The sequence below is a fragment of the Capricornis sumatraensis genome, chromosome 10, assembly GCF_032405125.1.
Source record: "Capricornis sumatraensis isolate serow.1 chromosome 10, serow.2, whole genome shotgun sequence".
NCBI classification, from domain to species: Eukaryota; Metazoa; Chordata; class Mammalia; order Artiodactyla; family Bovidae; genus Capricornis; species Capricornis sumatraensis.
The window spans coordinates 32,221,751-32,245,068 of record NC_091078.1 but is presented as its reverse complement, the minus strand read 5'-3'; the positions used below and the strand labels follow the sequence as shown (position 1 = coordinate 32,245,068).

At 38.1% G+C, this 23,318-nt stretch overlaps 1 protein-coding gene across 1 annotated transcript in view; it reads left to right on the top strand.

Moving 5' to 3' along the window:
* The first annotated feature begins 4,628 nt into the window (after positions 1-4,628).
* The window catches only part of LOC138087057 (zinc finger protein 33B-like), a 40,298-nt gene continuing 21,608 nt past the window's right edge, over positions 4,629-23,318 (top strand). The window contains 2 exon segments of the mRNA XM_068981854.1: positions 4,629-4,756; positions 5,824-5,960. Of these exon segments, the coding sequence (XP_068837955.1) occupies positions 5,946-5,960 (15 nt within the window). The 5' untranslated portion in view covers positions 4,629-4,756; positions 5,824-5,945.

Genomic DNA, 23,318 nt, shown 5'->3' with positions numbered 1-23,318 from the left:
ATTTGCTGGCATATTAAGTGTAGCACTTTCACAGCATTGTCTTTCAGGATTTGAAATAGCTCAACCGGAATTCCATCACCTCCTCTAGCTTTGTTCGTAGTGATGCTTTCTAAGGCCCACTTGACTTCACATTCCAGGATGTCTGGCTCTAAGTGAGTGATCATACCATCGTGATCATCTTGGTCATGAAGATCTCTTTTGTATAGTTCTTCTGTGTATTCTTGCCACCTCTTCTTAATATCATCTGCTCTGTTAGGTCCATACCATTTCTGTCCTTTATCGAGCCCATCTTTGCATAAAATGTTCCCTTGGTACCTCTAATTTTCTTGAAGAGATCTCTAGTCTTTCCCATTCTGTTGTTTTCCCTCTATTTCTTTGCATTAATCACCGAGGAAGGCTTTCTTATCTCTTCTTGCTATTCTTTGGAACTCTGCATTTAGATGCTTATATCTTTCCTTTTCTCCTTTGCTTTTCACTTCTCTTCTTTTCACAGCTATTTGTAAGGCCTCCCCAGGCAGCCATTTTGCTTTTTTGCATTTCTTTTCCATGGGGATGATCCCTGTCTCCTGTACAATGTCAGGAACTTCAGTCCATAGTTCATCAGGCACTCTATCAATCAGATCCAATCCCTTAAATCTATTTCTCACTTCCACTGTATAATCATAAGGGATTTGACTTAGGTCATACCTGAATGGTCTAATGGTTTTCCCTACTTTCTTCAGTTTACCTTCCCATAAATTATTGTTTTGTGTGTGTGCAGAAAAAATGTCCTGGGGGTCACTAACTTAGCGCACTGGGCAGGATGTGGGTCTCACACCACCACTGTGTTACTGTTTGAGGGCACGTCTCATGCTGCGCTGCATGGTTTATTAGCAGACTCAGAAGCCTGCTTGGTTTTGTGGTTAAGCAAAGCTGCTTTCTAAGTGATCATTAACTTACAGAGGTCTACTGTATTTTTTTTTTCTACTTACAATCTCCTATTGGTATTAACTATTTAATCACCTACTTTGTTTCTTTATTCCGTCCCTATCAGTACCTTTAAAATTAACTTTCAGAAATTTTTTATATTGAACTTGTATCAAATTTCTAAAACTTTTATTTTGGATACTTTCATTTGAATATTCTGTGTACATGATTATTTTGCTATTTTACTCTAAGAACTTCGGAAAAAATGCCAAATAAAGTTGCAGATAGCATGCATCCTTATTTTTGTCTGACCTTTCAGTTGAACACTTTCCATATTTCACCATTAAGTGTAATATTTGTTATATGTATTTGTAAAAATACTTTTTAGAAAAAACAAACATATAAGCATGAAGAATACGTAGTGGCTGCCAGAAGTTTAGAGTGGTGAGAGGTTTTTATTTCAAAAGGGTAGTAGGAAGTAATTTGAGGGGCAGCAGTTCTGTATTTTGAGTGCAGTGGTGGTTACACAAATCTATGCACTTGTCAAAACTCATAAAAGTGGACAAAATGAAGTGAACTTTTGTGTGTGTGTGTGTATACATATAGAGAGAGAGTAAAAATTTAAATCTCAGTGAATGATATCTTGCATGTTTTTACTTAAACATTTGCATTTCTTTCGATTCTCCTAATCAACTTTTTCAAACGTGTTTATTTGAATTTTTTCTTTTTATTACACTACTGCTCAGTTCTATAGCCCATTTTAAGTTTTTTCCTTTTATTGCTTTAAAGATCTTATTAATTCCTCTTTTCTTTCAAATAGTAAAAGTATAATTTCCTGGTTATTTGCTTTTAACCTATTTTAAAAACTAGAGCTGAGTTGTTTGCTATATTTTTATTATAAAATGTTTCATATTAAATGTGTGGGTTTCTTGATGTCACAACTTCTCATCTCTATTTATTTTCCTTTACTAACTTTGTGGTTTACTTTATAAGCATTTCCGACGTTGAATCCATATGAACCTGTATCACATGTGATCTTTGTTGGTAATGACTTGCTGTTTAGAATATTCCTTTCCTTCTCTCATTGTTTTGAAATGCTACATTTATTATACTACATTTAAAAAATACTCTTAATCATGGTTATTGTATTACCATGAAGCAGATGCCAAACTATTTTAAATAACTGAGCAATATTATGCATATTGAGATTTCTCTTGGACAGTTTTCTCCTTTTTGAAATGATTTCTGGCTGTTTGTTGTTCAGTTGCTCGGTCATGTCCGACTCTTTGTGACCCATGGACTAGAGCATGACAGATTCCTCTGTTCTTCACTGTATTCCAGAATTTGCTCAGATTCATGTCCATTGAGTCGGTGATACTGTGTAACCACTTCATCCTCTGCCACTCCCTTCTCCTTTTGCTTCAGTCTTCCCAATATCAGGGTTTTTTTCCAGTGAGTTGGCTCTTTGCATCATGTGGCCAATGTATTGGAGCTTCAGCATCAATCCTTCCAATGAATATTTAGGGTTGATCTCCTTTAGGATTAACTGGTTTGATCTTCTTGCTGTCCAAGGGACTCAAGAATCTTCTCCAGCACCAGAGTTCAAAAGCATCAGTTCTTTGGTGCTCAGCCTGCTTTATGGTCCACCTCTCACATCTGTGTATGATTACTGGAAAAACCATAGCTTTGACTATATGGACCATGGTCGGCAAAGTGATGTCTCTGCGTTTTAATATGGTGTCTAGCTTTGTCATCACTCTCCTTCCAAGGAGCAAATATCTTAATTTCATGGCTGCAGTCACCATCTGCAGTGATTTTGGAGCCCAAGAAAATAAAATCTGGCGCTGCTTTCCCTTTTCCCCTCCTATTTGCCATGAAGTGTTGGGACCAACCACCATAATCTAGTTTTTTTAAATATTGAGTTTTAAGCCAGCTTTTTCACTCTGTTCTTTCACTTTTATCATGAGGCTCTTTAGTTCCGCTTCACTTTCTGGCATTAGAGTGGTATCATCTACATATCTGAGGTTGTTGATATTTCTCCTGGCAATCTTGATTCCAGCTTGTGATTCATCCTGCTTGGCATTTCACATGATGTACTCTGCATAGAAGTTAAATAAGCAGGGTGACAATATATAGCCTTGACGTACTCCTTTCCCAATTTTGAACCAGTCTATCGTTCCATGTCAAGTTCTAACTGTTGCTTCTTGACTGGCATACAGGTTTCTCAGGAGACAGGTAAGGTGGTCTGGTATTCCCCATCATTTGAAGAATTTTCCACAGTTTGTTGTGATCCACATAGTCAAAGACTTTAGCATAGTCAGTGAAACAGAAGTAGATGTTTTTCTGGAATTCCCTTGCTTTCTCTTTGATTCAACAAATGTTGGCAATTTGATCTCTGGTTCTTTTGCCTTTTCTAAACCCAAGTTATACGTCTGGAAGTTCTTGGTTCACATACTGCCGAAGTCTTGCTTGAAGGATTTTAAGCATAACCTTACTAGCATGTGAGATGAGCACAGTTATACAGTAATTTCAACATTCTTTGGAACTGCTCTTCTTTGGAATTGGAATGAAAACTGACCTTTTCCTGTCCAGTGGTCACTGCTGAGTTTTCCAAATTTGCTGACATATTGAATGCAGCACTTTAAGAACATCTGGCTGTTTAATTTAGATTTAATTTTATTCCAGATGAAGTTGAGAATGCTTTTGTAATGCACACAGTACTTTAAAAATCAAAGAGAAAAGGAGTACATGCAAAAATTAATTGAGATTCTTATTGGAATTTTGTCAAAAATATTGAATCTATGAAAGGATTTATCTCCCTTTTTCTGAAGTAATTTCAATGTCACAAATGAAAGAATATATATATGCATGCTATGTCTCTTCAGTCGCCTCTGACTCTTTGTGACCCTGTGGATTGTAGCCCGCCAAGTTCTTCTATTCATGGGATTCTCCAGGCGAGAACACTGGAGTGGGTTGCCAGGCCCTTCTCCAAGATGTTTATATATAGAGGAAGACTATTTTCTTTTGGATTGTGTCTACTTAATTTATCTACTATTTTCATTTATTGCTTTCATGATTTTAATGAACTTGCTTTCTTGTGTGCCACCCCCCTCCGATGATATAACTCTTTTATTGTATTAATGGGATCTCTTTCCTAGTATTTATTTATTTATTTCATTTGACTGTGCTGGGTCGCCGCATCTTCGATCTTCCTTTTGGCAACTGGATCTTTAGTTGTGGCATGGGAACTCAGTAGTGGCATGTGGGATCCAGCTCCCTGACCAGGGATTGAACCAGGCTCCCTGTTGGAAGTGTGTAATCTTAACCACTGAACCACCAACTAAGTCCCCATTTCCCAGTATTAAAAAAAAAAAAAAAAAGTGAAATTGACGAACAGTTTTCCTTTACTTGACTTTATGTAAATCTGCATTGTGGCTGCACAGAGAACTCGTCTGTAATCCATAACTTTGGAGAAAGTCCCTGACCGGCTCTAGCTGCTTAAATTACCTCAGGTCCAAATCTTCCACTGCCAGGTGGGCTGGACTCTCAGCCAATCCCAACCTGCTGGTCGGGGAGACTAAAGGGAAACAAAAGTTCTAGTGGTCAGCGTAGACTGTCTGGCCCTGCGTGCGGGCCATCTGCGCATGCTTAGTTCCACCTTTTCACTCTATGCATTTCCGCCTTTGCTTCTGTTTTTCTCCAGCCGTGTGTGGGAAGCGGTTCCGGGGCTGATAAGTCTATGCACTCTTCTGGGCTCAGTGCCCCTCGGAGACAGAGAGGCGAGTGAGCTCGGGATGGCTGGTTGAGGACCGTAGAGGTTCCGTGCAGTTTAGGGAGTAGGAGGGAAAAGGTCAGTATCCGTGGTGGGGAGGAACTCCGTAGACGCCTGGGAGGGCGAGAAGGGGGCGTCTCCCTCCATTGGGAAGAGTGGGCCGAAGTCCCTGACAGACTAGTCCCAGCCCTGAGCTGGCGCTGCTCTGCTAGAGGCCCTGTTTCTAAGGGCTCAGGAGGAGGGACTTAATATACAGGCAAGATGCAGACAGCGATCTGACGGGGCGGGGGCGGGGCTGCTGAGAGAATGCTTGCTGGGAGGGGCGAGTGGTGCGGGGCGTGTGGTCTTGGAAGAAGAGCCGCCAGTCCGTGCTGATCAGTTAGCTTAGCTTTGTACACAGACTCCGTTCCTTTGGTTCTCCATTTATCCTTTTTGGATTCCAAACTGCCCTCCAGTCATGCCCATTACTTCATGTTTGTGTATGTTGTTTCTCTTCTGCTTGTCTTAGCATTCTGGAAAGATATTCAAGTATTATCTGGGTTTTTTTTGTCTCTTCGGATAGAATTTCTTTCTCTTTGTTTCTGAAGATTAGTGCCTTGTTCAGATCAGTTAGTGGCGAAGACTAAAAGATCTGACTCACAAGGCAGTATTATTTATACCTTTCCATACAACTAAAAGCAAGTGTTTTATAGAAGAGTCTTCTGTGAAATGGCAACAATGATAAAACATGGGTCTTTGCTTAAAGCACTGCTTTTTATAGCTTTCTATGGAGTCACTAAGCAAAGGTTTAGTAACATTAGTAGGGAAGTTAAACAGCCTAGTCCTGAGTTTCTTTTTCTTTCTTTAGTCCTAAGTATTTTTTTTTAACAACAGTTTTGGTGTAATTAATATTCCTTCATTGCGTGTATTTTTATTTGTTTTAATCAGTTTTATAATGTAAAAAATTTTATGAACACCAAGGGAGACTTAAACTGTTATAAAATGTCTGTAGGCAGTAAATACTTAACTCTGAAAAAATGTACACCCAAGAGCTACATGGTAATATTAGAGTTGTATTAGGTAGGTGGTCATCAACAATATATATCCCTGTCTTTGAAGGTCAAAGGGACATTGACATTTTTTTCCTTACCTGGTGGTGTGTTTAGCTTTAATAGGAAAGGAGAATTCAGGAGCTGCCACGCAGGCCAGATCTTTCATGACTCCAGTCCTCTTCTTCTAACCCAGTGTATCTTCAGAGTTGTCTACATTTTTCCAAGAACAGCCAAAAATGAATAAATCCCAGGTGAGTTTGTTCGTTCATTCCTTTGTTTAACAGTGGACTTTGTGAGATTTGTAAGAATCCATACATTAAGATGGGAAATCAGTAATAGATAAAAATTGAACTTCATAGAAAATACAAAGATAGCAAATCAAGAGCAGAACCAAGTTGGCTTATATATACTGATCATTTATATAACAGAGTTTCTAAGTTAACCTGCAAATAGGTTTATGATGTTTCTGATAACCATGGCAGAAAGGGAGACACTGTATTTTGGATACAAAAAGATCCCTTTCAAGAGGCAACAAAGTCTTACTGGAAGATACCCTTTTTGCTTTTAACCTAGAGACACATAGTAAGTAGTTTCCGGGGACAGCCCTGAAGTGAGTGCCTCAAACCATTCCTTACTGAGAGTAAAAAGGTTGAAGAGATGGTTCAAATAATGAATTTTATGATAGTCTTACTTATTTTTAGAGTATGTTTCGAGGAATAAATGGCCTGCATACCTGTTACAAAGCTGTTTTAACTTTGCTGAGCTGTGTGTAGAACTCCTGAAGCAGATGGTTCAAAGTTAAATTCTCTGGCAAATGTTTCTGAGTTTTCAGTCAGATTTCATCCCGTAGCATTCTGTCTTGGTTCTTCTCCACTTTAGAATCTATTCAGGTAAAAGTCACCAGTGACTTAATTGTAGTTGTCTTCCTTGAACAACTGCTGCATTACTGACTGCTCTCTCCTGGAAAGTCTCCTTTGTTCACTTCTGAAACCACTCTTCTGATGGCTTTTTCTTGGGGTACTCCTCATTGTGCCCCAGAGTTTAGTTCTGAGGTTAGTTCCAGCTTCTACTAGACTTCTCATTTTACCCCCACATTGGAAAAATATGTAGATAGTTATTTTAATGTGTCTGTGATACAGTTTTCTCCTGGTTCACTAATAATTTAAAATCTATTGATATGTAGTTTCATTCCTTTTAATGCCGTATTTTTCCATTCTCAGTATTATTGGTAGACATTTAGGTAATTTCTATTTTTAGTGATATAAAGAGTGCTACTGTGAATATTCTTGTCACTCTACACAAATTACAGGTGTGTCTCAGACTCTAGAGCAGTGCTTCTCAAAGTGAGGTTCTTTGGCTGGAAGCAGCAGCATCACCCGGAAACTTGTGTGAAATTGCAGATGCTCATGGCCTATCTCAAACCTGCTGGCAGAGAAATGGAGGGGTAGGCTCAGCAGTCTGTTTTAACAGGGTATTCATGTGATGCAGATACTTTCTGAGTTTAAGAATCACTGCTCTAGAGTTCTGTGATTAATTGGTTTGAGTTATAGGATATGAAAATCAAGACTATTTTCCCTCCCATCTCTCCAGATATTAAAAATTACTTCCTCCATAATAGGTGAAAAACTTAACTTTAATTTTCTGACTGATTGTGGCTGTGCAGCTTTCATAAGTGTATGGCTTTTCAGGTTTTGCACTGAGTTTTTATGCATTCCCAATGTATTTTAAATGGTAATCTTTTATTATAACTGTTATTAATTATCTTTTCTCAGTATGCTTTTTGTCTTTTCATTTAATAGTGTATTTTCTGAAACTTTTATATTGTGATACAATCCTTTTGTGCTTTCTGTTTTTTATTCTTGTTTTCCTTACACCAGGGGTCTAATGAAATTTTTTATTTTGTCTAAAAATAGTATCTTAAGCCATCTTGAATTAAAAAAAAAAAAAAAATATATATATATATATATATATATATATATAATGTGATTCAGTTCAGTTCAGTCGCTCAGTCATGTCCGACTCTTTGCGACCCCATGAATCACAGCACGCCAGGCCTCCCTGTCCATCACCAACTCCCGGAGTTCACTCAGACTCACATCCATCGAGTCGGTGATGCCATCCAGCCACCTCATCCTTGGTCGTCCCCTTCTCCTCCTGCCCCCAATCCCTCCCAGCATCAAAGTCTTTTCCAGTGAGTCAACTCTTCTCATGACATGGCCAACGTACTGGAGTTTCAGCTTTAGCATCATTCCTTCCAAAGAAATCCCAGGGTTGATCTCCTTCAGAATGGACTGGTTGGATCTCCTTGCAGTCCAAGGGACTCTCAAGAGTCTTCTCCAACACCACAGTTCAAAAGCATCAATTCTTCGGCGCTCAGCCTTCTTCACAGTCCAACTCTCACATCCATACATGACTGCTGGAAAAACCATAGCCTTGACTAGACGGACCTTAGTCGGCAAAATAATGATTAAAGGACCTAATTTTATGTTATCCATCTGTAAAAAATAGAACAATAAAAGGATAATATTTCCTGACCAAGCACTAGCAAAACAGATCCGAGTGGGAGTACCTGCCACATGTCTTCATTATGAAAGCTGCTGGCTTAGACTGGGTAGATTTTGTCATGTTCACAAAGTATCCATTGAGAGGCCTGTGGGTTTTCTTTACATTCCCACCAACAGTGCAAGAGGATTCCCTTTTCTCCACCCCCTTTTCCAGCATTTATTGTTCATAGGTTTTTTGATGATGGCCATTCTGACTGTCTGGTGTGAGGTGATACTTCATTGTAGTTTTGATTTGCATTTCTCTATTAATTAGTGACGTTGAGCATCTTTTCATGTGCCTCTTCGCCATCTGTCTTCTTTAGAGAAATGTCTGTTTAGATCTTCTGCCCATTTTTTGATTGGGTTTGTTTTTTTGATATTGGAGAATGCTTAAGGTCTACTACTCTCAGTAAGTTTCAGGTATATAATACTGTACAGTTAGTAGTCAACATACTATATATTAAGATCCTCCTAAATTATTCTTTTTTATCTTTTTTATTGAAGTATAATTGCATTACAGTTCATTTACCATGAAGTGAACCAGTTTTATATATACATAATATCCCCTCCCTCTTACACCTCCTTCCCACCCCCACCCCCACCCCACCCATCCAGGTCATCACAGAGCACTGAGCTGAGCTTCCTGTGCTTTATAGCAGATTCCCACTAGCTATCTGTTATACACGTGGTAGTGTATGTATATGTCAACCCTTATCTCCCAGTTCATCCCACCCTCCCCTTCCTCCCATGTCCATCTGTCTGTCTCCTACATCTGCTTCTCTATTTTTGCACTGGAAATAGGTTCATCTGTACCATTTTTCTAGATTCCATACATATGCGTTAATATGTGATGTCTATTTTTCTCTTTCTGACTTACTTCACTCTGTATGACAGACTCTAGGTCCGTCCACATTTCTACAAATGACCCGATTTCATTCCTTTTTATGGCTGAGCAAAATTATTCTTATAATGACTAAACATTTATACCTTTTGATTTACATCATTCTGTTTCCCCTTTCTCTTAGCCCTTGGCAACCCCCATTTCATTCTCTTTCTGTGAAATTGGCTTTTATTGTTGTTGGTGGTGGTGGTGTTTTTAGATTCCACATGTAAGTGATACCAATAGTATACCTTTCATTGTGTGACTTATTTCACTTAGCATAATGTTCTCAAGGTCCATTAACATTTTCCCCAATGTCAGGATTTCCTTCTTTTTATAGCCAAATAGTATTTGATTGTATATATCCATTACATTTTCATTATTCATTTTTCTTGAACATTCATTCATCCTTGAATGTTACTATCCCTTGGCTATTGCAGGTAATGCTACAATGAACATGAGGGTGCAGATATCTCTTTAGGATAGTGGTTTTGTTTCTTTGGGGTTTATACCCAAGAGTGGAATTGCTGGATCATAAAATAGTTCTATTTTAAATTTTTTCAGGAGCCTCCATAGTATTTCCATAATTGCTACACCAGTTTACATTCCCACCAACAGTGCACAAGGCCTCCCTTTTCTCTGAATCCTTGACATTTGTTATCTGTCTTTTTGATAATAGCCATTTTAACAGGTGTGAGATAATAGCTCATTGTGATTTTGTTTACATTTGATTAGTGATTTTGAGCACCTTTGGCCATTTGTATGTCTTTGGAAAAATGTTTATTGACACCCTTGACCATTTTTAAATTGGATTATTTGCTTTCTTGCTTTTGAGTTATATGAGTTCTTTATGTATTTTGTATATTATCAGAAACATGTCTTGGGAATATTTTCCTGTAGGTTGTCTTTTCAAATTTGTTGATTGTTGCCTTGGCTGTGCAGAAGCTCTAATGTTTGTTTTGGCCACACCATGTGACATTGTGGGATCCTAGTTCCCAGACCAGGGGACTGAACCTGTGTCTCCTACAGTGGTAGCTTAGAGTCTTAACCACTGGACCACCAGGGAAGTCCCCAGAAGCTCTTACATTTGATGTAGCCCTGTTTGTTTATTTTAGCTTTTTTTGCCTGTGCTTTTGGTATCTTATCCAAGAATCATTGCCAGGAATAATGTCAAGGAGCTCCTTCCCTGTGTTTTCTTTTAGGGTCTTATGTTTAAGTCTTTGATCTATTTCAAGTTAATTGTTCTGAGTGATGTAAGATCAGGGTCCAGTTTTATTCTTTTGCAGGTAGATACCCAGTTTCTTCAACGCCAGTTACTAAAGAGATTATCCTTTTCACATTGTGTGTTATTGGCACCCCCTCAAAAATCAATTAACTGTGTTAATTGAGTTTATGTTTAGGCTCTCTTTTCTACTTTTCTGCAACTGTTTTTATCACACATGAGTCTCCCTTTCACTGTAATTAGTATTCACTTAATAGAACTGAATTGGTTCTTAACTCATCCATTCAGCAACCATTTATGAATATTTATTATGTGTCCTAGAATGAGATATATATAGTTTTTATAAATAGAAATTGTTAGAATTATGTAGGACGTTTAGTTTTTATATTTTTACAAGTCTTACAATAGACACTTGTATCCCTATCAAGGGAGGCTTCCCAGTAGCTCAAATGGTAATGAATCTGCCTGCAATGCAGGAGACCTGGGTTCGATCCCTGAGTTGGAAAGACCTCCTGGAGAAGGGCATGGCAACCACTCCAGTATTCTTGCCTGTAGAATTCCATGGACAGAGGGGCGAGCTACAGTCCATGAAGTCACAAAGAGTCAGACACTTTCACTATGATAGAGATATAAACAAAATCCTGTTTTGTTTTGCTTAGGATTGTTTTTTCTAGTCAAAAATTAAGAAGTGGACCTTTTAAGTTTAAGATTACTGTTTTTATGTTGGGTGATCTAATCTGTTTTCATTTATTGTTGTTTGGTTTTAGGCCCTCTGTCCCACAATGTATTTACTTGCTGTGCTTTCTTGTTGATTGTTCACAAATATTTTATTGATTTATTTTATTTTGCTTTGTTTTTCTGACACTGAGTCAGCTTACAATGCAATATTCTATTTTAACATAGGATCCCTAAGTGATACTGTGTTTCTCCACCTTACCTTACTTCTCCACCTTACCAACTTACTTTACTTCTCAATCAGTGTACTCTCCCTCTTCAGATATTTAAGCAGTCTCAGCCTTGGTACTCATGATACATAGCTAAATCAACAGATACAAAGATTTTTATCAACATATTCTCTATTAGCAACTTAAGAAAATTTCACATTTTCAAACCTTTCCTTTCAGAAGCTATAAATTATCTTGTTGCAAATCCCTGTAGCTACTGGCTGTCAACTTACTGGCAGATATTTATTGCTGATTTTATAAATTCATTCACTATTTTATATATTCCACTTTCCCCTTTTTTGAATTCTGATTTTTTTATTTTGTTTTGTGCTATATCATGATAAAATAAAGTGTAAGATGCATTCAATATACGTGTATACAGCCTTTTTTTAAGACATATATATAAATCCTAGTAACTACCAACTAGGTCAACATATTTAATATTTCCGCCACCCCTTAAGGTTCCTTCATGACTTTTCCAGTCTTTAAGAACAACTTTCCTTCCCCTTTGTGGTGCTTGTCTATCATTTTTTATTAATTTTGCCTGTTATTGAAACTTCGATATATAGAATTTATGTGTACATTTTTACATGAGGCTTTTTTCATTCAATATATGTTTGATTCATCCATGTTGCATGTACCAGTAGTTTTATTTCTTGTATTACTGCATAGTATTCCACTACATAAAAAGACTACAATTTACTTATCCATTCTCTTTTTTTTTTTTCCTCTTCTTGCCATTTTTATTCAACATATTATTGAAAGTCTTAGTCACAGCATCGTCTGTCATCCCTTTCTCCTCCTGCCTTCAGTCTTTCCCAGCATCAGAGTCTTTTCCAGTGAGTCAGTTCTTTGCATCAGGTGGCCAGAGTATTGGAGTTTCAGCTTCAGCACCAGTCCTTCCAGTGAATTAGTCAGGACTTTCGGATGGACTGGTTGTATTTCCTTGCAGTCCAAGGGACTCTCAAGAGTCTTCTCCAACACCTTGGTTCAAAAGCATCAATTCTTTGGTTCTTAGCCTTCTTTATGGTCCAGCTGTCACATCCATACATGACTGCTGGAAAAACCATAGCTTTGACTAGACAGACCTTTGTCGGCAAACGAATGTCTCTGCTTTCATTTTTTTCGGTCTTTTTTTCTTTTTTTCTTTTTCAGTTGAAGGATAATTGCTTTACAGAATTTTGTGGTTTTCTGTCATACACCAACAAACATGAGTTTGTGTTTTCAAGTCCTTAGAGTATCTTTACTATCATTATTCTGAATTCTCTTTCGGGGAGATTACTAGTTACTCTCTGTGTATTTGGTCTTGTGAATTTCTACCTTGCTCTTTCATTTGTGCTGTATTTCTCTATCTTTTCATCTTTTTTTTTCCTTCTAACTGGCTCCACTTGAGGTCTCCTTTTCCCAGGCTTTGGGATTGTATTACTTCTTTCTTTTGATTTTTGCCCTCAGAGGGAAATGTGGGTTGGGTGGTTGGTATTGACTTCTTGTTAGGGATGACTTGTGCTTGTGTTCTAGTAGGAGGGGATCAAGCAGATAATTACAGAAATACTGGTACATATACACACACACTTCCACACATACAGTTATAACCGAAGTATTCTAAAGAAGAGTACAGGAGATTGACTTTGTGAGCAAGAGAACCCAGAGGTGATATCAAGCAGTTGAAAGCAGAATCAGCTAATGCTCAATCTGGAAATCTGAGCATGAGCAGAGGGCTACCTGGGGAATATAGCATAGAGAGCTCAACAATGTAACTTACTTGGTGAAAGACAAGAGAGTGAAGCAAAAAAGGGGAAGAATAAGAAAAATAGAGAGGGGAAAAAAAAGAGAAGGGAGGGAAAAGAGAAGAAAGGGGTGGAGACTATTGAAAAAGAAAAATAGAAAGATGAATAGACGTATGTGGAAAAGATTTATATATATTCAGGAATAGTTACAGCTGGTAATGAACTATAGGAAAAGCAGTGGAATATATAAAAAAAGACTCATCAAGGAAAAAGAAAAAAAAGTAAAAGGAGAAAATGGAAAAAAAAAATCTTAAAATGAATTTTTTTCTTTCTTTCTTTTTTTTCCTTTTTGACAAACACAAAGAGGAAAACTCCAAACCACCCAACCAACATTTATCTTTTGGAGGTAGAAATATGTAGGGGGAATAAACCATGTGATTTATAAGAGAAAAATCTTTAAGTGGAATTTTTTCTTTAACAAGGAAAACAGAGAAAAACTCCACAGCACCCCGAAAGGCTAATGTGAAGGTGGAAATACAAGGGGGAATAAACACTGTGGTTTATTAAAAGACAGAATCTTAAAATGAATTTTTTTTATTTTTATAACAAGAAAAAGAAAGGAAAACTCCACAGCACTGCTAAAGGCTAGTGTGATGGTGGAGATACGTTGGGAGAATAAACAGTGTGATTTATAAGAGGAAAAGAAAAAAGAAAAAATATTAAAAAAAGGTTCTCAAGGTCGTCGTTCTTGGTTGTGGAGTCTGCCCTTGTGGATGGAGGATAGGGTTGGATTAGTGTCCTGTGATGTTTCCTGGTTAGGAGAGCTTGTGCTATTGTTAACAGTTGATGGAGCTGGATCTTGCCTCTCTGAAGGGCAGTGCAGTGTCCAGTAGTAGGTTTTGGAGTGTCTGTGGGTTCAGTATGCCTTTGGGCAGTCATTCTAGCTTTCATGGTGTTAGGTGCATGTGTTTCTGCAGCTGCTTCAAAGTGACCTTCTCAGCATATATGCAGTGTCACCAGCCCCCTACTTGTCCCTGGAATCCTGAAATGGTGCTTCTGTTCCCCTGTCCTGCGCTGTGTTGCTCGTTGAAGCTTGCTAGGTAGGTGCTTGTGTGGACGTTTCCTTGTGCCTTCTCCATCACAGTGACTTGTGCGGGCTTCCCTCTGGCCCCTGAGCTTACCCTCTGTGTCACGGGGCTTGTGTGCACTTGTTTTGGCTCCCCAGGCCTGCCCTTTGCTTCCTTGTGTGCACTTGCCTTAGCTCCCATGCATGCACTCTGTTGCGGGGTTTATGTGCACTTGTTTCATCTCAACCCCTTGCCTTCTTTGTCATGAGTGTTATGTGTTCTTTTGGCTTGCCAGGAGGGTTGTGTGCACCGCCTGTTTGTATTCCTCCTGTCTGTTGGTGCTCTGGTCCCACTCTGTGCTGGCTGTGTGTGTCTGCCATGTCACACTAGGCCACCTGGGCCCGCCCTCTGTGCTTCAGGGGTTGTATGCACTGGCTGGGTTTGTTGGTGGCATCATACTCAGCTACCTGGGCCAGCCCTCTGTGCTGCGAGGGCTGTGTGCTGGCTGGGCTTGTATGCCGCACCACCCTCGGTTCCCCAAGCTTGCCGTCTGTTTGGGGCCACAGTTAGTGAGCTGTTAACAGCCTGAGAAGAGCAGTTTTCTCTGTTTACTGACTTTAAGTCCCTGCTTTGCCTAGTTTTCTGAGAAAGTTCCCCCTTGGGTTCGCCTATGAGGGAAGTTTCCCTGTGCATGGGGACTCCTGCTGTTTCAGGGCTCCCTCCCTCCCTTGGGGCATAAGCTCTTGCCCAGAAGTTCTCTATCTTTTCCCTTAGAAAAAAATTTATTATTATTATTTATTTGGCTGCTTGAGGGATATTTTAATTGCAGCATGTGGGATCTAGTTCCTGGACCAGGGATTGAACCCAGGCCCCCTGCATTGGGAGCGCAGCATCTTAGCCACTGGGCCACCGTGGGGGTCCCCATCTTTTCCCTTTTTGTGTCTCCATCCTCTCTCCTGTCTCATTTCAGGGAGCTTAGCCTGTCTGCCTGGAGGCTGGGGTCTTCTGCTGTCGCCTAGAGGATGCTTTGTAGGAGTTGTTCCATATCTTGATGAGTTTCTGATGTATTTGTGGGGAGGCTGGTGATGTCCCCATCTTACTCCTCTGCCATCTTCCCCATTCTCCTTTTGTTTTTTCTTTTTTTAAATTTAATTTAATTTTTTTAATTTTATTTTTACTTTATTTTACTTTACAATACTGTGTTGGTTTTGCCATACATTGACATGAATCCGCCACGGGTGTACATGAGTTCCCAAACACGAACCCCCCTCCCACCTCCCACCCCATATCATCTCTCTGGATCATCCCCATGCATCAGCCCCAAGCACCCTTTCTCCTTTTGATAGGCATTTTCTTTTTGTATCTAGTAGCTTTTAAGTTACATAGTTTCATATTTTTTTAGTTTTTACTCTAGATACTACAGTTTGCATTTGTGATATTGTTATTATAATAAATGTGTATGTTGATTTTCCTGCAGGGTTTAACTTACCTCCCTAAAACTAATAATATCTTAAGTGATAAAAGCTATAGGGAAATCTGTTGTTATAATATTGAGTATTTTTTCCTAGTTCCTGAAATAGCTCCAGAACAATTAAGATGGTGTTTTTTGTTTCAACCATACCTGAGTTTATGTTAATGAAGTGACTTTTGAAATGTCTCTGAAGAATGAGGTACTGAGTACCAGGAGAACCAACCGTATGATTAGAGGGTTGTAATTCTCAGCCCCACCTCCCAACCTCTGAGGAGGAGTGAGTGGCTGGAGGCTGAATTAGCCACTGTTGACCAGTGATTTGATCAGTCTTGCATATGTAATGTAATCTCCATAAAAATCTGTGAACTTAAGGGATTCTGAAAACTTCCAGGTTGTTGAACATGGAGGTATTATTGGGAAGGTAGTGAGCTCTGAGAGAACATGGACGTTTTGTACCCTTTTACCCATCCTTTCTTTGTGTATCTCTTGCATCTGGATGTTTCTGAGTTGTATCCTTTTATATTAACCCATTAATCTAGTAAGTAAATTATTTTTCTGTGTTTTGTGAGCCACTCTGTTAGATTATTGAACTGAACAAAGAGGATGTGGGAGCCTTGATTTTTATCCAGTGGTTAGATACACTGGGTTTACAGTTGGTGTCTGAAGTAGGAATGGTGTCACATGGAACTGAGCCTGGAACCTGATGCTGTAATGTCAGAATTTAGTTAATTGCTTGGGATGGGAAAAGTTCCCATAAATTTGGTGACCTGAGTAGAGTAAAACAGAGGAATTGAGCTTTTCCTTTACAGAATTCTTGCTTTCATTTACCTTAAGTTAGTGCTTTACCTCTTCACAGACAGTGCTAGAATCTTTTATCAGTTTAACCTTAATTATCCTATTCCTAGAGTTTTGATGTATTTTACTTTCAGCGTTTTTCATGGATTCCAAAAGACAGTATATTTGTTGCCTTAAATTGCATTTTCAGTTTTCTTTATATCATTTTCCTTAACTGTAGTATTTCTTGACTTGTATGTATTATTGATAACTTTTTCAAACTTTATGTGGAAAATATATTCATTTTAGAAGAATATTATTTCTGGATTTAGAATTTTCTGGTGACATTTTTCCTAGCTCTTTTAAAATGACATTCCATTTTCATTTTCTCATTTGCAAGTTGCCCATTCAAATTTTTGCCCAGTGTCTTCTCACTTTCATAGTTTCTGTTGAGAGATTTGCTGTCAGGTTTGTTACCAAGATGGCCTGCATTTTTGTCCTCGTTAATTAAAAAAAAAGTCTTTCTATATTAGAGATAGGACTTCTTTGTCAGATATATGTGTTCCAAATGTCTCTTTCCACTTTGTGTTGTACTTTTATTTTCTTTCTGTCTTTTGGTAAGGATAGGATCTTAATATTGTAGAATTATTAGTGTAATTTGCATCCTATTTAAGAAGTCTTTGCTTATTCTTAGTGTCATGAAGGTATTTCTTATGGTATTTGCTAAAATTTTTACTGTTTTACTTTTCAAATTTGGATCTGTATACTGTCTAAAATGGATTTCTGTTTACAGTTAAAATAGCAGTAAATGCTCACTATAATTAAACACACTATTTATTGAAATGGTTGTCCTTCTGTTATCCTTGTCAAAAATCAAGTGACATACATACATTTTGGACTCTTTCACTCTGTTGATGCATTTGAAAATTCTTGTGCCTGTATCACAATATTTTAATTATGATACATTGATAATATATTATACTTGATATATGGTACTTCTTATGGCTTAATTTTTCTTTAAGATTGTTTTGTGTATTTTTACCCTTTGCATTTTCACATATTTTAGAATTAGCTTGTCTGGAATTTTTTTTTGCAATTGGTATGAATTTTTATACCAGCATGGAGAGAATTGATATTTTTACAATACTGAGCCTGTCTATCCAGGAATTTCTTACATCCTTCTATTTATTTGGGTCTTCTTATTTTCCTTCATTATATTTTTTGTAAAGACTTTTATATTTTTCACACCTGCTGTTTGTTATACCTTTAAAAATTTTAATATTCTGATATTTGTTATATTGAATTTGTATCTAATTTCTAAACCTTTTGAGCTTCCCTGGTGGCTCAGATGGTAAAGAATCTGCCTGCAGTTCAGGAGACACAGGAGACCTCCGTTCAGTCCCTGAGTTGGGAAGATCCCCTGGAGAAGGGAAAGGGTACCCACTCCAGTATTCTGGCCTGGAGAATTCCATGGACTGTACAGTCCATGGGGTTGCAAAGAGTTGGACACAACTGAGAGGCTTGCACTTCACTATTTGCATCCAAGTTTCAAGTTTATATAAGTGGGTTCTTTTGTCCTTTTGCTTTCCATTTCCTTTTTAAAAACAGAGAATTGGTCTGAAATAAAAACTTGGTCATGTATTTTCGGTATACTGTTGAATCTCTCCTTCAGCAGCTCTGTCTCTGCAACAGTGATGCCTGAAGTAGAGGCATGCACTCTGGTGTTGTGTTAGTTGCTCAGTCGTGTCTAACTCTTTGCAATCCCATGAACTGTAGCCTTCTAGGCTTCTCTGACAACAGGATTCTCCAGGCAAGAAGGGTGGAGTAGGTTAACATGCCCTTCTTTTTTTCCCCCACTCTGGATGACATTGAAAACAGTTTAGTTGAATATCTTCTCCTGTATCATCTGCTGCACATCCTAATTATTGTCTCTGAATGGAAGAATTAGGACCTAAGATATGTATTGTAGTGAAATAGCATACTAGATTTTACCTACATTCTTAAGTCTAAATAAGAATAAAGTTTGTAATAAATTTCTTGTTAGTTTATTTCTGTGGTTTATAGACAAACTTCTGTAGTGTTCAAAAGTATTCTTTAAGATGGAAAGTGATCACATACTTTGAAGTCTACTAGTCTAAAGTTACTCTATAGTGCATTCCTTGAGTACCTCTGTGGCTCTTTTTCTTTTTTTTTTTTTTTTTTTACATAGCAAAAGAATTTTTTTTTAATATATTTTTTTTAAATTTTAAAATCTTTAATTCTTACATGTGTTCCCAAACATGAAACCCCCTCCCACCTCCCTCCCCATAACATCTCTGTGGGTCATCCCCATGCACCAGCCCCAAGCATGCTGTATCCTGAGTCAGACATAGACTGGCGATTCAATTCTTACATGATAGTATACATGATAGAATGCCATTCTCCCAAATCATCCCACCCTCTCCCTCTCTCTCTCTGAGTCCAAAAGTCCGTTATACACCGCTGTGTCTTTTTTCCTGTCTTGCATACAGGGTCGTCTTTGCCATCTTTCTAAATTCCATATATATGTGTTAGTATACTGTATTGGTGTTTTTCTTTCTGGCTTACTTCACTCTGTATAATCGGCTCCAGTTTCATCCATCTCATCAGAACTGATTCAAATGAATTCTTTTTAACGGCTGAGTAATACTCCATTGTGTACATGTACCACAGCTTTCTTATCCATTCATCTGCTGATGGACATCTAGGTTGTTTCCATGTCCTGGCTATTATAAACAGTGCTGCGATGAACATTGGGGTACATGTGTCTCTTTCAATTCTGGTTTCCTCGGTGTGTATACCCAGCAGTGGGATTGCTGGGTCATAAGGTAGTTCTATTTGCAATTTTTTAAGGAATCTCCACACTGTTCTCCATAGTGGCTGTACTAGTTTGCATTCCCACCAACAGTGTAGGAGGGTTCCCTTTTCTCCACACCCTCTCCAGCATTTATTGCTTGCAGATTTTTGGATCGCAGCCATTCTGACTGGTGTGAAGTGGTACCTCATTGTGGTTTTGATTTGCATTTCTCTGATAATGAGTGATGTTGAGCATCTTTTCATGTGTTTGTTAGCCATCCGTATGTCTTCTTTGGAGAAATGTCTATTTAGTTCTTTGGCCCATTTTTTGATTGGGTCATTTATTTTTCTGGAATTGAGCTGCATAAGTTGCTTGTATATTTTTGAGATTAGTTGTTTGTCAGTTGCTTCATTTGCTATTATTTTCTCCCATTCAGAAGGCTGTCTTTTCACCTTGCGTATATTTTCCTTTGTTGTGCAGAAGCTTTTAATTTTAATTAGATCCCATTTGTTTATTTTTGCTTTTATTTCCAGAATTCTGGGAGGTGGATCATAGAGGATCCTGCTGTGATTTATGTCTGAGAGTGTTTTGCCTATATTCTCCTCTAGGAGTTTTATAGTTTCTGGTCTTACATTTAGATCTTTAATCCATTTTGAGTTTATTTTTGTGTGCGGTGTTAGAAAGTGATCTAGTTTCATTCTTTTACAAGTGGTTGACCAGTTTTCCCAGCACCACTTGTTAAAGAGATTGTCTTTACTCCATTGTATATTCTTGCCTCCTTTGTCAAAGATAAGGTGTCCATATGTGTGTGGATTTATCTCTGGGCTTTCTATTTTGTTCCATTGATCTATATGTCTGTCTTTGTGCCAGTACCATACAGTTTTGATGACTGTGGCTTTGTAGTAGAGCCTGAAGTCAGGCAAGTTGATTCCTCCAGTTCCATTCTTCTTTCTCAAGATTGCTTTGGCTATTCGAGGTTTTTTGTATTTCCATACAAATCTTGAAATTATTTGTTCTAGTTCTGTGAAAAATATGGCTGGTAGCTTGATAGGGATTGCGTTGAATTTGTAAATTGCTTTGGGTAGTATATTCATTTTCACTATATTGATTCTTCCAACCCATGAACATGGTATATTTCTCCATCTATTAGTGTCCTCTTTGATTTCTTTCATCAGTGTTTTATAGTTTTCTATATATAGGTCTTTAGTTTCTTTGGGTAGATATATTCCTAAGTATTTTATTCTTTTTGTTGCAATGGTGAATGGAATTGTTTCCTTAATTTCTTTTTCTACTTTCTCATTATTAGTGTATAGGAATGCAAGGGATTTCTGTGTGTTGACTTTATATCCTGCAACTTTACTATATTCATTGATGAGCTCTAGTAATTTTCTGGTGGAGTCTTTAGGGTTTTCCATGTAGAGGATCATGTCATCTGCAAACAGTGAGAGTTTTACTTCTTCTTTTCCAATTTGGATTCCTTTTATTTCTTTTTCTGCTCTGATTGCTGTGGCCAAAACTTCCAGAACTATGTTGAATAGTAGCGGTGAAAGTGGACACCCTTGTCTTGTTCCTGATTTTAGGGGAAATGCTTTCAATTTTTCACCATTAAGGATAATGTTTGCTGTGGGTTTGTCATATATAGCTTTTATTATGTTGAGGTATGTTCCTTCTATTCCTGCTTTCTGGAGAGTTTTTATCATAAATGGATGTTGAATTTTGTCAAAGGCCTTCTCTGCATCTATTGAGATAATCATATGGTTTTTATTTTTCAATTTGTTAATGTGGTGAATTACATTGATTGATTTGCGGATATTGAAGAATCCTTGCATCCCTGGGATAAAGCCCACTTGGTCATGGTGTATGATCTTCTTAATATGTTGTTGGATTCTGATTGCTAAAATTTTGTTGAGGATTTTTGCATCTATGTTCATCAGTGATATTGGCCTGTAGTTTTCTTTTTTTGTGACATCTTTGTCAGGTTTTGGTATTAGGGTGATGGTGGCCTCATAGAATGAGTTTGGAAGTTTACCTTCCTCTGCAATTTTCTGGAGGAGTTTGAGTAGGATAGGTGTTAGCTCTTCTCTAAATTTTTGGTAGAATTCAGCTGTGAAGCCGTCTGGACCTGGGCTTTTGTTTGCTGGAAGATTTCTGATTACAGTTTCAATTTCCGTGCTGGTGATGGGTCTGTTAAGATTTTCTATTTCTTCCTGGTTCAGTTTTGGAAAATTGTACTTTTCTAAGAATTTGTCCATTTCTTCCACACTGTCCATTTTATTGGCATACAACTGCTGATATTAGTCTCTTATGATCTTTTGTATTTCTGTGTTGTCTGTTGTGATCTCTCCATTTTCATTTCTAATTTTATTGATTTGATTTTTCTTATCTCAACTCCTGTTTACCTAGTTACTCATTTCCTGAGGATGTTAGAGGGCGCTAGCCTTTGCTTGTGCAGTGGCCTAATATTCATGAAGAACACAGTGTCACTCTTTGTTCAATAGCTGTTCTTCCTCATTGAAGCTCAAAACAGAAGTAGTTTTGCTTCTTATTTACATTAATCTATTGAGTGTGTACTTTAACCACAGTGCTTGTAACACTGTGGCTCAGATCATGATCTCCTTATTGCCACATTCAGACTTAAATTGAAGAAAGTGGGGAAAACCACTAGACGATTCAGGTATGACCTAAATCAAATCCCTTATGACTATACAGTGGAAGTGAGAAATAGATTGAAGGGACAAGATCTGATAGCATGCCTGATGAACTATGGGTGGAGGTTCGTGACACTGTACAGGAGATAGGAATCAAGACCATCCCCCAAGAAAAAGAAATGCAAAAAAGCAAAATGGCTGTCTGAGGAGGCCTTAAAAATAGCTGTGAAAAGAAGGGAAGTGAAAAGCAAAGGAGAAAAGGAAAGATATACTCATTTGAATGCAGAGTTCCAAAGAATAGCAAGAAGAGATAAGAAAGCCTTCTTCAGCGATCAATGCAAAGAAATAGAGGAAAAGAACAGAAAAGAACAGGGAAAGACTAGAGATCTCTTCAAGAAAATTAGAGATACCAAGGGAACATTTCATGCAAAGATGGGCTCAGTAAAGGACAGAAATGGTATGGACCTAACAGAAGCAGAAGGTATTAAGAAGAGGTGGCAAGAATACACAGAACTATACAAAAAAGATCTTCATGACCCAGATAATCATGATGGTGTGATCACTTACACTCACCTAGAGCCAGACATCCTGGAACGTGAAGTCAAGTGGGCTCAGGAAGCATCACTACGAACAAAGCTAGTGGAGGTGATGGAATTCCAGTTGAGCTGTTTCAAATCCTGAAAGATGATGCTGTGAAAGTGCTGCAGTCAATATGTCAGCAAATTTGGAAAACTCAGCAATAGCCTGACTAAAAAAGGTCAGTTTTCATTCCAAACCCAAAGAAAGGCAATGCCAAAGAATGCTCAAACTACTGCACAATTGCACTCATCTCACACGCTAGCAAAGTAATGCTCAAAATTCTCCAAGCCAGGCTTCAGCAATATGTGAAACGTAAACTTACGGATGTCCTCAAGCTGGTTTTAGAAAAGGCAGAGGAACCAGAGATCAAATTGCCAACATCCGCTGGATCATCAAAAAAGCAAGAGAGTTCCAGTAAAACATCTATTTCTGCTTTATTGACTATGCCAAAGCCTTTGACTCTGTGGATAACAGTAAACTGTGGAAAATTCTGAAACAAATGGGAATACCAGACCACCTGACCTGCCTCTTGAGAAACCTGTATGCAGGTCAGGAAGCAATAGTTAGAACTGGACATGGAACAACAGACTGGTTCCAAATAGGAAAAGGAGTATGTCAAGGCTGTATATTGTCACCCTGCTTCTTTAACTTCTATGCAGAGTACATCATGAGAAACGCTGGGCTGGAAGAAGCACAAGCTGGAATCAAGATTGCCAGGAGAAATATCAATAACCTCAGATATGCAGATGACACTACCATTATGGCAGAAAGTGAAGAAGAACTAAAGAGCCTCTTGATGAAAGAGGAGAGTGAAAAAGTTGGCTTAAAGCTCAACATTCAGAAAACTAAGATCATGGCATCCGGTCCCATCACTTCATGGGAAATAGATGGGGAAACAGTGGAAACAGTGGCTGACTTTATTTTTCTGGGCTTCAAAAT